The sequence below is a fragment of the Apodemus sylvaticus genome, chromosome 7, assembly GCF_947179515.1.
Source record: "Apodemus sylvaticus chromosome 7, mApoSyl1.1, whole genome shotgun sequence".
NCBI classification, from domain to species: domain Eukaryota; kingdom Metazoa; phylum Chordata; class Mammalia; order Rodentia; family Muridae; genus Apodemus; species Apodemus sylvaticus.
Window position 1 is genome coordinate 58390637 of NC_067478.1, and position 15913 is coordinate 58406549.

Consider the following 15913-nt stretch of genomic DNA (forward strand, 5'->3'; position numbering starts at 1 on the left):
ATTTTTAAGATCTAAAAAATTTTAAATATGTGTGTGTGTGCTTGCACCGTGGGGCTGGAGTTAAAGGTGGAGGTATTAGGACCACTAAATACAGGTTCCAGAAGCCAAACTTAGAGCGTCTAGAAAAGCAGGAAACACTCTTAACCTCTGAGCCATTTCTCTGCTCCGACTCGTTGTTCATTGAGATAGAGTCTCTCTCTGAACCTGGAGCTTGCTGATTCCGCTAGCTGGACTAGCCAATGAGCTTCAGGGTTCCTCTATCTATCTCTGCCTTCCCACACCGCCACACCCATCTATTTTACCTGGGGTTCTGAGAGACTGAACTCGGTGATGAGCACTTTAATGCTCTAGTTCTTTATTATTTGTTTCCCTATTTCTGTCTTAAGGCCTGCCCTCAGAACCGCATATAGGCCTTGCATGCTAACCCCACCCCTGACCTTTACGCTTAAACTTTAAAGTAAAATGAAATGAAATAAACAATCAATCTAATCTTCTGGGGGACTATTACCAATAGTCAAGCTACTTCTTTTTATGCTTATCTGTATTTTTAATTTTGGCAGTGTGAGGAGGTTCCAGTCAGAGTCTCACATATCCGAAGCAGGCCTACAATTTGTTATATAGCTATGGATGATCTCGAACTCCTGATTCTTGTGCCTCCATCTCCCAAGTACTGGGATTATAGGTATATTCTATCATACCTGGCTTTGGTTTGGATATTTACTTGTTATTTGTGACTTAATTCCTCTCACTTCACAGCCCTCCCCCCACGCCCTCACCCCCCACCCCACAGTCAGCTTCGCACTTTACTGTCATTGTCACCTCAGGCCTTGACTGAATACTTGTGAAGTGGGTACAGACACTCCTTCTGCTACTGCTTCTTGGTCTTCAGCGTCTCTTCTTGCTTGGTGAGCCGGCGGCACACGGCTCTAGTCTGGGTCGCAGGTCCAGGGGCTTATACTTCTTGCCCTTGTAGCATTTCCTGAGGTTTTCTTTTTGAGTCTTGTTAATGACAGTGAGGACTCGGGTGATGGATTTGCGTAGGATTCAGATCTTGGAGCACATGGACACAGTGCAACCTGTCACTTTGGCAGCGATAAGCTGGGACAGTTCCACCTTCAGATCATCCAGTTGTTTCAACAGTTCCTCCTTCTTGCCGTGTAGGTCCTGAGCCTTAATCTTGGCCATTGCTGCGTTGTTCACGCTGAGGCCACCTGGTTTAAGAGAAAGAGAACCACAGCCCTTTTTACACTGCCTACAAGTGGCATGTTTTCATTTTGTTTTATATACTTACATTGTATCTTTCTAACTAGATTGCTTCTAGGGTGATAGCTATATAATAATAATAATAATAATAATAATAATAATAATAATAATAATAATAACTACAACAACAATAATAATTCATTTAATCCAGGGGTATAGCTCAGTAGGAAAACTCTTGCCTAACATGTGCAAGGTCCTAGGTTTGAATATCATTACCACCACACCACCAGTCACAATTGAAAAGCTGTTAATATATAAATTGTTTGCCTTGGGGTGCCATTTAATTTACAAAACAATATAGCACGGGCTTGAGTGGAGGCATGGCTTAGTGCTTAAGCACACTTGCTGCACTTCAGAGGACCTAAATTAGGATCCCAGCACCCTTGTACCGCACAGCCACCTGTAATTCGTTTCAGGGGATCTGATGCCCTCTCCTGGCCTCAGCAGGCATGCACGTGTGAAATTCCCTCATAGACACAGATACACAGATAAATAAAAATAAATCTAACAAAAAATATAATAAAATCAATCACTTAGGCTAATGCTGTCCTTGACTTTAGGGGGGTTGGGGACAGGATCTTATGTCTAGTCTAGGCTGGCCTCCAACTCTTTGGTAACTGAGAATGACATTAAATCTCTGATTCTCCAGTCTCTACTTTCCAAGTCCTGGGATTATAGGCGTGCACCACCACACTCGGGTTCAACCCAAGGCTTCCTGAAGGCTAGACAGACACTCTACCAACTGACTTATATCCTCAGGGCATGCACCATCTTTTCTTTCTCTTTTGATTTTCATTTTCTTCCTTCCTCTCTTCTTCTTCTATCTCTATCTTTCTTTTTTGTTTCCTTTTGCAAAGAGTAACAATTCAAATTAAATAAATTGACCTACCCAAACTTGACATGGAGTGAATGACTGGAGCAGGTTCTAATCCCAGCCCTGGGAGACTCATTCATCATCCATTCTGCTACATTAGGCGGCTCCCACGCTTAACATTCTCTTCTGTGTCCCCAAATAACTTTGTTTTTAATATAGAGTAATTATGGAGATATCTCACTGTAATTATGAACCAGGTACATCATAATAATTATTATTATTGTTACTATATGCATCTTTTTTAAAAGATGATTTTCTTTGTTAGGGATTTTTGTCAATGTTATGCATAGGAGTGTTGGGCCTGCATGTATCTATGTGCTCCGTATGCATGCCTGGGGCCTGAGTATCCCCTTGAACTGGAATTACAGATGGTTTTATGCTGTCACATGGGTGCTGTTAACTGAACCTAGGTCTTCTGAGAGAGCAGTGCATGATCTTAACCACTGAGCCAACTCTCCAGCTATATGCATCTTAGCACAACCTACTGCACTACTCAACATTAGCACATGTCTATCTGATGTTGCTGTGGACCAGGGTTTCTCTAAGCACAGGCCAGGGTACTTCCTACAGGAGAATCACTCAACACGCTTGTCAGAGCTGCAAGTTCCTGGACTTGTTTCTAATTCTGTAGGGTCAGAATTCCAGGGGTAGAATCCAGAAACACATCTGAACAGGATTTTGATTCATTTGATTCTTGAGAATTAATAACACAAAAGTTCAACAACTACTCTTCTAAGCAAACATAATAAGGGATTGCTAAAAACTTAAATACTAAATTGGTCCATATCTGTTTTTAATTTGGTTTTTGGTTTTGGCTAGGTATATTTGTTTTGTTTTTGAGATAGAGACAGAATCACATGAACACTCTCCAAGTGCTAGGCTGACAGGCACACACTACCACATCCAATATTTGTTTTTGTTTTGTTTTTTAAGATGGGGTCTTATAGACCCCTGGCTGGCCTTATTCCTAGGTAGTGATAATCACCATTTTGGGTTGTTTTAGTTTGAGACAAGATCTCACACAACCTACGCAGGTCAACAAATTATGAAACTGACCTTCAGCTCCTAGTCCTGCTGATTCCAGATAAGTAATAAGATTACAAACTACCACACCCAGTTTATACTTTGCTGGGGATAGAACTCAGGCCTTTGTGTGCACTAGAAAACCACTCTACTGACTGAGCTACATCCTCAGACCCAATGCTCAAATTTCACAGTATATTTGAATCACCTGGAGGACTTGTTAAACACTACATTACTAAATAAGACCAGAGAACAACCTACCTCTCCCGTCACACACACACACACACACACACACACTGGAGCCTTGCCTATGCTGGTCAATTACCCTACCCCTGATCAACACTTTTACTCTCATTCCTAAGAATTTTCACTTGTAGTAACTTTCCAGGCAAGACTGGCACTGCCAATCCCCAAACCCATATTTTGAGAACAACTGCACCAGAGCCAACAGTTAACTGGTAAAGTAGGTTGGCAAGACAGAGACTTGTTGTTTGTTTCTGTCCTGGAATTGAACCCTGAGCTTCATGCATGCTGTACACACTTTACCATTAGGCTTCTATAATCCTTAGCAGAATTTTTTCCGTCTTGAGACAGAAGTCCTGTGGAAAGAAGGAAGCAGGCACAATTAAAATGATCTAATAATAGTGTGGCCTAAGACTAGGGTAGTAAGTATTCAGAGAGGTGGATTCATTCCTGGTACAATCTTCAGTTCCCTGGTACACACCTTGGTTCCAGTTTTTTAAAGAATTGTATGAGTGCAAAGGAGAGGACCATCTTGCTAATGCTGCCGCATATGAGCGCTACACTAAAAGGAAAAAGGTCACTTCTCGCTGTCCTTTCATATCACGGGACAGAGGAGCATCTGCTAAAGCAGCATGAAGCAGAGGCAGCACCTGCTCGATCATCACGGCATTGGATTGGTTTCTGAACAGGTGCTGGGCTCCTCATGGGGAGCAAGGAAATAATTGAGTTAGGGATGTACTTTGCAGGAAGCTGGAGTGTCTACAAGCCGCTGAGCGCCAAAGCCAGAGCCACTGAGTTACAAGAAAAGCCGGGATTTTACCTCATGTGTTAAACTGAAAACTAAATGAGGTGGACCTAAGGTACATGCTGCTCTGGCCACTTTGCACGCTGCTCTGCTCCGGGCTCCTTTTGATACAGCTACTATGACATCGGTGATGGTTGATCTGCATTGTCAACTTGATTGGGTCTGCAGTAAACTAAGGGACATGGAACCTTGGGAGGAGCATTTCCTGAAAGGATTAACGTCGAAGACCCTAGTCTGCAGAGTGGCTAGCCTAGATTATATAAGGCAGTCTAAGGAAGAGGAGGCGGGGCTGCCGCCTGCCCTTCTTGCCGCCCATTTCGCTCCTGCTGCTGCTATTCCTTGCTCACATCAGGTTCCAGCTTCCTTGAGCTCCCAATGTGAACTGCAGAGCAGGGACCCACGCTGCTGAGGAGTCCAGCATCACTGACTGAGGACTCACCAGGTTCTCAGCCTCTCTGCCTGCACTGTTGGACCACCCACTGCCTCTCAGTCATAAGCTTAAGTCTCAATAGAGCCAAAAGTGAAGGCTCATGCCTATAATCTCAGTACTTGGGAGACTGAGATAGGAAGTCCAAGAGTATGAGGCTAGCCTAGACTATCCTAAAACAAAACAGAACGAAATAATCAAGGCTGGGATGTAGCTAGTTGTATAGCCCATGTTTAGTAAGCAGGAGACTCTGGGTTCAATTCCAGGCAACACAAAATAAATAAAATTATAATTTTAACCAGATATGGTGGTTCACACCTGTATCTCAACACTTGCAAGATGGAAACAAGATGATTGCACCAAGCTTGAGGCTAGCCTGAGCTTCAGGCTAGTTTAGGACTAAATAGAAAGACCTTGTACAAAGACAACACAAAATACTAGCAAAATAATAATAATAATAATGTTTGGGGAGGGTGAAATCGGGAAAGGTTTTACAATTGGCAATGTAAATGAAGATGATATTCTATAAAAAAATAATAAAATGAATTATTAAAACTGTTATTATTATTATTATGATAGTTAAGAGATCTATAATTTTTATTTCTTAAGTCTAAGGCAATAAGTCTATAGTTTTGATTATCTCACAAGGGTTTCTTTTCTCTAAATTTTTATCATATTTATTGTTTATTACTAGTTCTTGAATATTGTTACACAATCTCAACAATCATTTTATGTCAGTATGTTTTGGCATGTGGTTGTGTATGTATCTATGCATATGCATATTGGTATGCTCACCTGTGACAGTCCTGTAGGAACCAGATGTCAATCATTCCTTCTTGGATCACTCCCCAAGTTATTTGGGTTTTTGTTGTTCTATTTTGTTTTATTTCTGGGCTTTGTTTGTTTGAGACAGGGACTTACTGTGTAGTCCTGGCTGACCTAGAACTTGCTATGTAGGCTAGGCTGGACTCAAACTCACAGAGTTCTGCCTGCCTGTACCTTCAAGGACTTGAGTACCTGTGAATACCCTCCTGCCTGCAAAGCAAGCGCTATCTACTGAGCCATTTCCCAGCCTATATCAGTATCTCATTTCCCAAACTAAGATTTGTTCTAGACTTGCTTTGCCCTATCCATCGCTCCCTAACACTACCAATAACTACATGCGAATACAAAGGTGGGGCTGGAGAAATGGCTCAGCAGTTAAGAGCACTGACTGCTCATGCAGGGGACTCATATTCAGTTCCCAGCACCCACATGATGGCTCACAACTGCTTGTAACTCCATTCTGGGGATCCAAACCCTTTTTCTGACCTCTGCAGTCACCAGGCACATATTCAGTGATTGTACATACATATAAGCAAAACACTCCTACACATAAAATAAAAATAAATGAATCTTTCCCTCTCTTTCTTCCTTGCTTGCTTGTTTTTCAAGACATGGTTTCTCTGTGTAGCCCCGGTTGTCCTAGAACTTACTCGGTAGACCAGGTTAACCTTGAACTCAGAGATCCACCTGCCTCTGCCTCCCAAGTGCTGGGGTTAAAAGCGTGTGCCACTGCTACCCTGCAAGTATCCACATAGGATTTTCAAAAACTGGTGAAAAGCCATTCTTTGACAAGTATGTCCCATTGTTTTTGGCTCTACTGTATGCTATGCTGGCTTACAAATCATTTAGTCATTCACTCAGTTTAATCACATAACACACCTTTGCAGGTTTCCTTTTAGATCTAAGGCACCACACAAAGTCTTAATTCTCTGATATCAGGGATAGTCGCAGTACTTCATGGCTTTCAAGGCTATAAAGTGACCAAATCCAGAAGCATAGTCTTAATTGTTTAATGTCTCTAACATTTTTTAGATGTTAAAAAGCTCAAATGTGATGGCAGGAATTATTGCTTATGGATCAACACGAACTCCAAAATTCAACCCTTGGAAAAAAACTTTCCATTATCTTTTCTAACTTTTCCAGTTTTCAGGAGTTAGTTGCCAATTTTGCTTGGCATGGTGGCACATGTCTTTAATTCTAGCACTTGGAAAGCAGAGGAAAGCAATTTTCTGTAAGTTTGAGCCCAGCCTGGTATACATAACAACTTTCATGCTAGTTACACTACATAGTAAGACCCAGCCTCAATTAAGAGAAAGAAAGAAAGGAAGAAAGGAAGGAAAGAAGAAAGGAAGGAAGGAAGGAAGGAAGGAAGGAAGGAAGGAAGGAAGGAAGAAAGGAAGAGAACTTCCAGTCTTAAAAATACAGTGTTCACATCTATAATCTCAAAATTGGAGTGGGAGAAAAAGTACAGGATTGCTGTGACTTCCAGGTCAGTTAATCTAAGACACAGGGTGAGACTGTCTCAAATTGGAAAGAGAGGCAGAGCCAGCCAGGGCTACATATTGAGACTCCATCTCAAAAAACAAAAAGTAAAATAAGATAAGCAAAATGGTAGAGGGCTCTGTAGAGTGTTTGTCATACATGTATTGAGCCCCGGCACTGAAAAAAGGACGAAGGGAGGGAAGAAAAGAAAGGAAGGGAAGGAGAAGAGAGTTGGAGGTGGGAAGAGAGAGGGAGAAGTGGAAGAGAGGGCAGAGAAGGAGATCATAATTTCTGAGAAGGAATAGTGATTTTTAGTGTGAAACACAGTATTCAGTAACATACTTGGCGCTAGTATGTGAATGAGCAAAACAATGCATTCATTTTGTCTACTTTTCTAACCAGTAGCGGGACAGAAGAATAACAATCCGTGATGTACCATATATTTGTATGCCTGATCTGAAAGACTTGTCTTGTTCATTTTTATATCCTCAGAGCCTTTAGACAACTTTGAAGAGGGAAGGGTCTAGAAAAAAACCACTTTTCCAAAGCAGGTTAGATGATCTATAGCCACTCTTGCCCCCCCCCCCCCAAAGTTGCCGGCACTCTGTTGTCCATCCTCTTTGCAGAGGTCAAGGCCTGATAAGTCAATTCTAATTTAAAAAGTCACTTTTTCGGGAAGCAGAAGCTTCCCACTCCGTGCAAAGAGCAGCCAAGTGAACCGAACCGCAAAAACTTGGCTTGCTTCAAACGCAAACTAATTTATTATTATTGGCCCAAATTTACCCTCTCGCCTGGGGCGTAGGCCAATATCCACAACCTCACTGAACCTCCGGCAGGGCAAACCAGTAGCTGGTTGGGAGCACAGCGATTCTCAGCCAAAACCCAGGGAGAGCTGTCCCTGTGCTGCGCAGTCTTCCAAAAGCCTCCAACAGATCTTGCCTTTAAAATTTGCATTTCCTAAGAAATGCTTCCAATTCTCAACATTAAAGGCTAAAAAAAAAAAAACCCCAGCTCTCCCGAGACCTTCAGGGAATGGCTGTCTTCCAATGCTACTGCCACTTTCGGGGTCCACCAGGCACAAACCCAAAACTAGACCACACTTGCCACAAGCCTCAAGCCACTGCCTTTAAAGTAACCGCGCGCAGCAGGGGATGCCCGAGAGTTCAACTTCCGGCCACACACAGAAGATTATTTTCCTAGTGGCGAAGTGGTTCTCGGCGTGCCTCTGACCACGCCCTCAGCCACGCCCCTGGTCTCGCTCTGCCTTCCTATGCCGGAACGCGCGGGAGGGGCGTGGCCTCAGGGGAGACGCGCTCCCAGTGTGGGTCCCGGAGTCTCACCGAGCACAGTCACGCGGAGGCACGCTCCGAGCACGCGCGCGCGCTCCCGCCGCCCTGTACGGTGACGTGCCTGGCCGAGACCGCGCTAGGGCGCTGGAGCTGCTTCAGAGCCGCTGTCATGGCGTCGGAGGCGCTAGCTGAGGAGAGCCGGCCGCGGTGTCTATAGGACCTGGGGCGGCCGGGGATGGAGAACAGCCCTGACAGCCCACAGCCTCTGCAACTCGGCGTGGCGGCCGGGCGACTGTCGCCGCCGGAAGGGCGACGGCTCGGCGGGCGCGAGGCTGAGGATGGTCCCGCTGGACGCGCGGTGGACAGCGGCGGGCAGGGGGCGGCGGCAGCGCGGAGCAGCCTCGGGGACCCGACGTCCCCCTCGCAGCAGGGATGCGGCGCGGGCTCGGACTTGAAGGACAGCGCGTCGTCGAGCCCTGCCGCCTCGGAGGCTCCTTCAAGAGGGCAGTACAAGGTGACCGCCTCCCCAGAGCTGGCCGAGGCCGCGGCTGGCCGAGGGTCGGGGCCAGTGGGCGACACGGGCACCTGCAGGGTGGAGCAGGTGGCGGAGGAGCCCAGCAGCACCGGCGCCCTGAGCAGCAGCTGCAGCGAGCCGAGCCCCCCTGGGGACTCGCCCAGCTTGGACTCCCTGGAGTCTTTCTCCAACCTGCATTCTTTCCCCAGTAGCTCTGAGTTTAATAGTGAGGAGGGAGCAGAGACCAGGGTCCCCGAGGACGTGGAGGAGGGCGCGGCGGGGCCGCCCAGGGCTGCACCTCTATGCAAAGAGGAGGAGGAGGACCCGGCTCAGGTGCTGGCGGCCTCCAAAGAACGCTTTCCCGGACAGTCAGTGTATCACATCAAATGGATCCAGTGGAAAGAAGAGAACACGCCCATCATCACCCAGAATGAGAATGGACCCTGCCCTTTGCTAGCCATCCTCAATGTTTTGCTTCTCGCCTGGAAGGTACACTCTGCAGCTTTCTACTTCCTACAGCTTGTTGGGGTGGGGAGGGGCAAAATGGGGTGAGGAAACTGCTGTTTGTCAGCTGATGACTTCCTTCCATTCATCAGACTCCTCCTTTTTTTTTTTTTTTTTTTTTGAGACAAGGTTTGTCTTTGTGGCTTAGGCTGTCCTCGAACTTATGATCTTAATGCTACAGCCTCCGGAGTGCTAGGTTTACAGGCATGCACTATTATATCTAACAGTCCCTTTTTATATGAAATTAATTCCAGGATTTCTTTATTGAAAGATTATTCATGTGGATATGTGTCAGTAAGAATTGTCCCTAACTTCAGGTATTTTTTTTGTATTAAAAATTCAACATTCGGTTAAAGATTGTAACTGATGGTTTACCTATAAACAAGTAGAATCTAAAGCACCCTGCACCTACATCTTCTGATTATTTTTAGCTATATTTGCCTATATTACTCCTTACTGACAGTACATATGCAAAACAGTGAAAATTGGAAATAGTAACCTGCAGTTACTATCAATCTCATGTTATGGAATAAGTTCCAATGATTATATCTACATGTTTTCTGGAGAATGCTGTCTGTCCCACTTGGGTGTGGATGCATGAAAGAACAGTTGTGGGAAAGATTCAACCTTTTTAGACAAATTCCATTTAAGGAAAAGCATTGGTCTGAGCCTACTTACCATAAATTACTTGTTTTCAAAGACATTATTTTCATCTTGTGTATGATTTTTTTTACTTTCTTTGTTCCTTTGAATCTACTTCAAAGGTTTGGCATTTTTACTAGTACCTATACATTAGAATGTTTGTTAAGGAAGCTAAAACTATTAACTAAAATAGGGAATGATAAATCTAAGATCTTGGAGAACAGAAAGGGAAGAGCAGGTGTATTGAGGCCTCAGAATATAGTATCATATTTAAGCTGGCAGTATCTGGATTTTGAGAGGATGCATCTCAGCACCTGTTTTCAAATTGATAATTGCACTTATAGTTAAAGCATTCCCTAGAAGAAGAGCTTGAATTATGCTAACCAGTTATGAAGAACTAAGATGGATAGTGAGGGAGAGATTCCAACACCAAATCTTACAGCTCTATGCTGGGTATCTGAAACTCCTCGTGGAATCATCTGGGTTCCAATCATCTGGATTAGTCTGTTAATAAGTATGCATGCATGCTAATGAATTGGAAGATTATTTTAATTAACCTCTGTTTATAGCATTCTAGGGCTTTTCTAACCTAGAGTTCCAAACTTTTCCACATTCTTTCCACAAACCAGTTCAAAATGTCTAAGAGTTACATTGTCAGGTTTATTGCTGCAAAGGCTCCATTCCTGGGTACCAGTTTTCTGGCATAATTACTTTTCTCACTGCTGTAACAAAATACCTGACAAAAGCAACTTAAGGTAGGATTTATTTTTGCTCACAGTTTGAGGGTACAGTCCATTAGTCAGGGAAGCTACGGCAGCTGGTCACACTGCATTCAGTCAGGAAGCAGAGAGATATGACTGCACAGTTTAATTCCTCCTTTTTATTTAGTCCAAGCCGGCAGCCCATGGAATAATACCACCCACATTCACAGTGGGAGGAGCAGTTACCATGGCCTGGATTACTTTGAGGATATATGAGCCTTGAATTGACTCTGAAGGACAGATTCAAATGTGTGACCACATGTTTGGGTTCTGCCTTTGTGGAAGACATTATACATGCAAAGACAGTATAGAGTGCATCAGCCCTCCAATAGCTCAGTGTATGGTAAAGAGACATGCATAAAGAGTAATTGCAGAGCAACATGAACAGCACTAATATTCTAAGTAAGTAAAAAACAAAAAAAAAGTGTGTGGTGGGGGTGGGTGTAATTGGGAATGGGATCTCAGGGGAAGGTTTCAGAGATGAGAAAGGCAATCAGGGCTGAAGATGGACTGAGGTGAGGCCTCTGAACAAAAGGGTACATTTGAAGAAAGATGAGAGATAGCTTGAAATGCAGTGGAGAGGGAGAAAGAAAGTGTCGTAGCAAGAAGTAAACTTGATGATTTGGGATTGATTAGTCTGTGAATAAGTATCCACGCAAAGGAATCTGAATATTCTCTTGAAAAATCTGTGGTTCTCAGTCGCTTTTCTGCCTGTAGCTATTTATGCCAACAAAAACCAGTCATCATTAATGATTGATAGGGTGATGAAAGAGATAAGCAATGTCAGGTAGTATTCTCAAGGTGAGCCAGCTTTTCTAGAGGTCAAAACTGTTTTCTAATAATACAAAAATGTTATTTGCCTTTTGGAAGTCAGCAGAGGATTCCAGATTCTTTGATGGATGGGTGATGATTAAGGTTAAAAAGGAGAACAAAAGGGCATCTGCTATACACAACACACAGAAAGATTTGTCAGGTTATAATGCCTACAAACTAGTTTCTGTGTGTGCATGTGTGAGTGTGAGTGTGTGTGTGTGTGTGTGCATGTGCATGCATGCAGTCTCTCTCTCACTTATTCATGCATGTGTGTTGTGCACAAGCCCTTATCTATGTATGTAGGTATGGAGACCAGAGGTCAGGTTTTTTTTCCTATATCACTCTCAATGTTTCTTGTCTGAGGATTTTTGGAGACAGGGTCTCTCAGTTGAACTTGCTCTCTCAGTTCGGCTGGCTGGCTGGTGAGCCCTGGATTTTCCTGTTCTACTCCTCCAGCCCTCAGTGCTGAGGATACAGAAGCATGACACTGCAGCCCAGTTTTGACATGGGTGCTGGGGATCTAAGCTCAGGTGCACTGCTTCCACCGAGCCATTAGCCCAGCCCTGAGTTTATTTTTTCAAGTTACGTTTTGTATATATTAGCATATATTGCACAAAATAATGGGTCTCATTATGACATTTGCATACATGAAAAATAATATATTTTGATCATATTCATCTTTTCACATGATATAAATTATATAGAAAAATGGTTTTGATTATAATATTTTTGTTTTGTTTTTGAGGAAGTTTCATATATCACAGGCTGGGCTCCAACTTAACTGTGTAGCCTGAGAATGGTTTTTTGAACTTCTGAGTTTCCTGCCTCAACCTCCCAAGTACTGGAATTATAAGTATGTACCACAATCCCCAGTTTGTATGAATCTAGGGCTAAGCAGGGCTTAATGTATGCTAGGCAGGCACCTGTCTGTCAACTGAGCTACATCTTGAGCCCTCATTTTAGCATTTTCAAACATGTTTGTAGTGTGCTTTGATCATCCTCACCTGAGTTTAAGGGCTTCCTCCTCCTCTTCCTCTTCTTCTTCCTCCTTTTCCTCCTCCTCCTTCTTCTTCACTGTACAAGATTGCTTTGCCTGCATATCTATCTGTGCACTACATGCATGTCTAGGAAGCCAGAAAGAGATCCCAGAGGTTCTGGAACTAGAGTTATGGGCAGATGTGAAGCACCAAGTGTGTGCTTAGTATTGCATCTGGGTCCTCAGGAAGAGTGGCCAGTGCTCTTAACTGCTGAGTTGTCTCTCCAGACTTGAGGGTTAGTTTCCTAGTTTACAAAGAGTGTTTATAAATGAGCAAGAAAAAAAACTGAGCAACATGACAAAAGGAGGAAAAAATCAACAGCAAGAAACTTCAGGTTGAAATGGACATTTCCTGCTTTGTCACCTTGAAGTGAAGTCCCATGTCTGTGAGCATCTTTCCATCAGGGACTGTTTGCTGGGGCTCGCCCTCTTTTTTTTATGACATCTCTTGGAAGCCCCATGTGTTTTTCATGTTCCTCTCTGACTTACTCTGCCCCACCCTACTCCAAACCTGTAGAAGAACTACAGTCACACTAATTTCTTTCATGCTTTCTTTTCCTAAAGTAAGCACAAAACTCTTTTGAGGTTTTCCAAGTGTGTTTATTGCTTATAAAAAAGGAAAAACAGATGGTGAGCCAAAGATTTTATCTGAGCCTCTGCCTACTCTGTTTTAAATATAGATCTTGTAAAAAGAAATTTAAAACTTCACACAGTGGTGGGACCTCATTTACATTAAAGGTTTGAGGGGTGGTTCCGGGCCTTCCTTTCCCAGTTCCTCCCAAAAATTAGAAGTGATATGTGTCTGTGGACTTGAAGATGAGAGCAGTATGGCCCTGCCCGTGGGATGCCTGATGTCAGTGATGAGTATGTCTGTCTCCTCTGCTCTGATAGTATTGTCAGTGAAAAAGTCGTCCTTTCCCTTTCCTAGCATGCCTGTGCCAGTCCAAGTAAAGGATATTTGACTTTTAAATATATGTGTTACCAACAAACTAGGCCTTTGGATATAGTAACTTTTTGTTTCTACTTTTGTTTTGTTTGTTTTGAAATGGGGTATTGCTTTTTGAACTCTCAATTCTCTGGATTCAGCCTCTTGAGTGCTGGAATTAACAGGTGCATAGCATAGCTGGCTTAAAGGCAACTTTGATATTATCCACTTTTTAAAAAATAAGATACTTCCATGTTTGTGTTTGGAGAAGGTGCAGTTTTTCATGCATGTATGCATGTGTACCACATGTATGCCTGGTGCTGGTTAAGGCCAGAAGATGGCCTTAGAGTTCTTCAATCTGGACTTACATATGGTTGTGAGTGAGTACCAGGAATGGAACGCAGGTAAGTGCCCTTAACCTCTGAGACACCTCTTCAGCCACTTTACTTTCCACTTTTTAATAATTATTTTTATTTTATGTGTATGATTGTTTTGTCTATCTGTCTGTCTGTGTGCCATGTATGTGCCTATACCTTCAAAGGCCAGAAGGCATCAGACCCTCTGGGACAAGAGTTGTAGACAGTTGTAAACTGCCATGTGGGTACTGGAAATCAGACTTGGTTCCTGTGAAGGACCAGTGATCTGGAGCACTAAACTATCCTTCCAGTTCATTATTTTCCACTTTTAATTGGTTAAATTGTCTTTTCCTTTGGTTTGGTTTTGTTACAGGCTTCAGATTCACTCTGTACCTAAGACTGACCCTGGTCCTTCTCTGTTCATCTCCTAAGAGTGCTGTTACAGGTGTGGACTGTGATGCACTTCTTGTATTGGATTTTTTGTTTTTATTGTGTGTAGGGATCTAATAACATAAAAAAAACAAATTGAAAAATATTTCTTACTTTATGGTAAACTTGATGCTAGCTTGTGCTATGTTGAAAGAGTCTGTCTGAAAAGACCAGACCAAACAAAACAAAAAAAGGTGTTGAGTGACTACTCCGGAGTCAAAAGTGAGTGGCCCTGGCCTAGTTTAGGTTACCTCAAACCCCATGTTCAGATGTGGTAACAGTTTCATGAAATTGTTAGAGCCTTAGAACAGAGAATAGTTCAAATACATTGCTGGAAATATAAGGTGATTTACAGAAAAGTGGAGGGGGGGTTGAGGAAGGTTGAAGGAACCAAGTTATATGTCTCAGATGCCATCTGCTGACTTTCTAGGTTTTAGGTAGTGGAACCTAGTAGTCTGCTACATTAATAAATTCCAAAGATGTTAGGTCAGACACAAAAGTGAATTATTATAAGGACTAAAGATAGTCCAAAATAAATTATAATTAGATTCTGGACCTGTAATGTCCTAGCCTTTCCATAATCACTGAAATGCTATCAGTTAATCAGACTTTGTAGAATATTTAATATAAATGCAACCTCTTTTGGGGAACTAAATTTAGTATGCTAAGTAAGCACTCTAACATTGACCTTTACACTCATTTTCAGGTGTTTTACAGCAGGCTACATGCACCCAGGATAGTATGATTGTGCCCTAAAATAGATTAATTAACTTACTTTAAACATTCTGAAATTGTGTGTGCGCACATGTGTGCATGTGTGTGTGTATGTGTGTGTGTGTGATTGCACATGCACATGCGAGCACACTTTGTGGATGACAGTGTCATGTCATAATGTGGCATGTTAAACACATCTGATTGTAACAGACATTTACTTCACTGATTGAACATATTTTATTTATTCTTTCCTCTCTTTTTTCTTTTGAAGTTCATGCTGTCATAATGAAAGAGGAATTTATTTTGCTGTGAATCTCAAGTCACATTACAAGTCATCTACTTACTTTGTGCAAACATTTCATAGCCTTCATTTGTTCTTTGAATTAATTATGTCTGTGACTTGTTTCACAGCCATCAATTAACATGACAAATTGAATAACAGTTAGTAGGTAATTTCATAAACAAACTGGACAAACTCAATTTTATTGTCTCTTCTAGTATCTCTACCTTTAAAAAACTGTTGGAACTGAGTATCCCAACACTTGAGAAGCTGAGGCAGAAGGGCCATTAGAAGTGCTGTGCAACCATGAGGATCTGAATTCAGATCCCAGCATCATCTAACAATCCAGGTGTAGTCTTGGAAACACCTGTAATCCCTGCACTATAGAAGGACAGGGACAGGAAGATCCCTGGGGCTTACTGATAACGGCCTAGCTAAAGCACATACAAGCTCTGGGTTCAGGGAGAGACCCTTTCTCAAAGGAGTAAAGAGAAAAGTTACAGAGGAGGGGACTCTTGATGCCCTCCCCTGGCCTCTGTTCATGCATACACACAGACACAGACAGACACATACACACAAGAAAAATTGTTAGGACTTAATTGTATATATCTTGAATACTTATTGATATTGTAATTAAGTATTTAACAATTACCAGTCAGGTGGTAGCATACACCTTTAATCCCAGAACTCTAGAGGCAGAGGCAGGTG

The 15913-nt window shown here is 42.8% G+C and overlaps 1 protein-coding gene and 1 pseudogene across 1 annotated transcript in view; one reads left to right on the top strand and one right to left on the bottom strand.

The window, feature by feature from the left end:
* Nucleotides 1–789: 789 nt before the first annotated feature.
* Nucleotides 790–3778, bottom strand: LOC127688850 (60S ribosomal protein L35-like; annotated as a pseudogene).
* Nucleotides 3779–8259: 4481 nt separating this feature from the next.
* The window catches only part of Mindy2 (MINDY lysine 48 deubiquitinase 2), a 56152-nt gene continuing 48498 nt past the window's right edge, over nucleotides 8260–15913 (top strand). Inside the window, exon 1 of the mRNA XM_052187872.1 lies at nucleotides 8260–9234. Within this exon, the coding sequence (XP_052043832.1) occupies nucleotides 8467–9234 (768 nt within the window). The 5' untranslated portion in view covers nucleotides 8260–8466. The remainder of the gene's footprint in view (nucleotides 9235–15913) is intronic.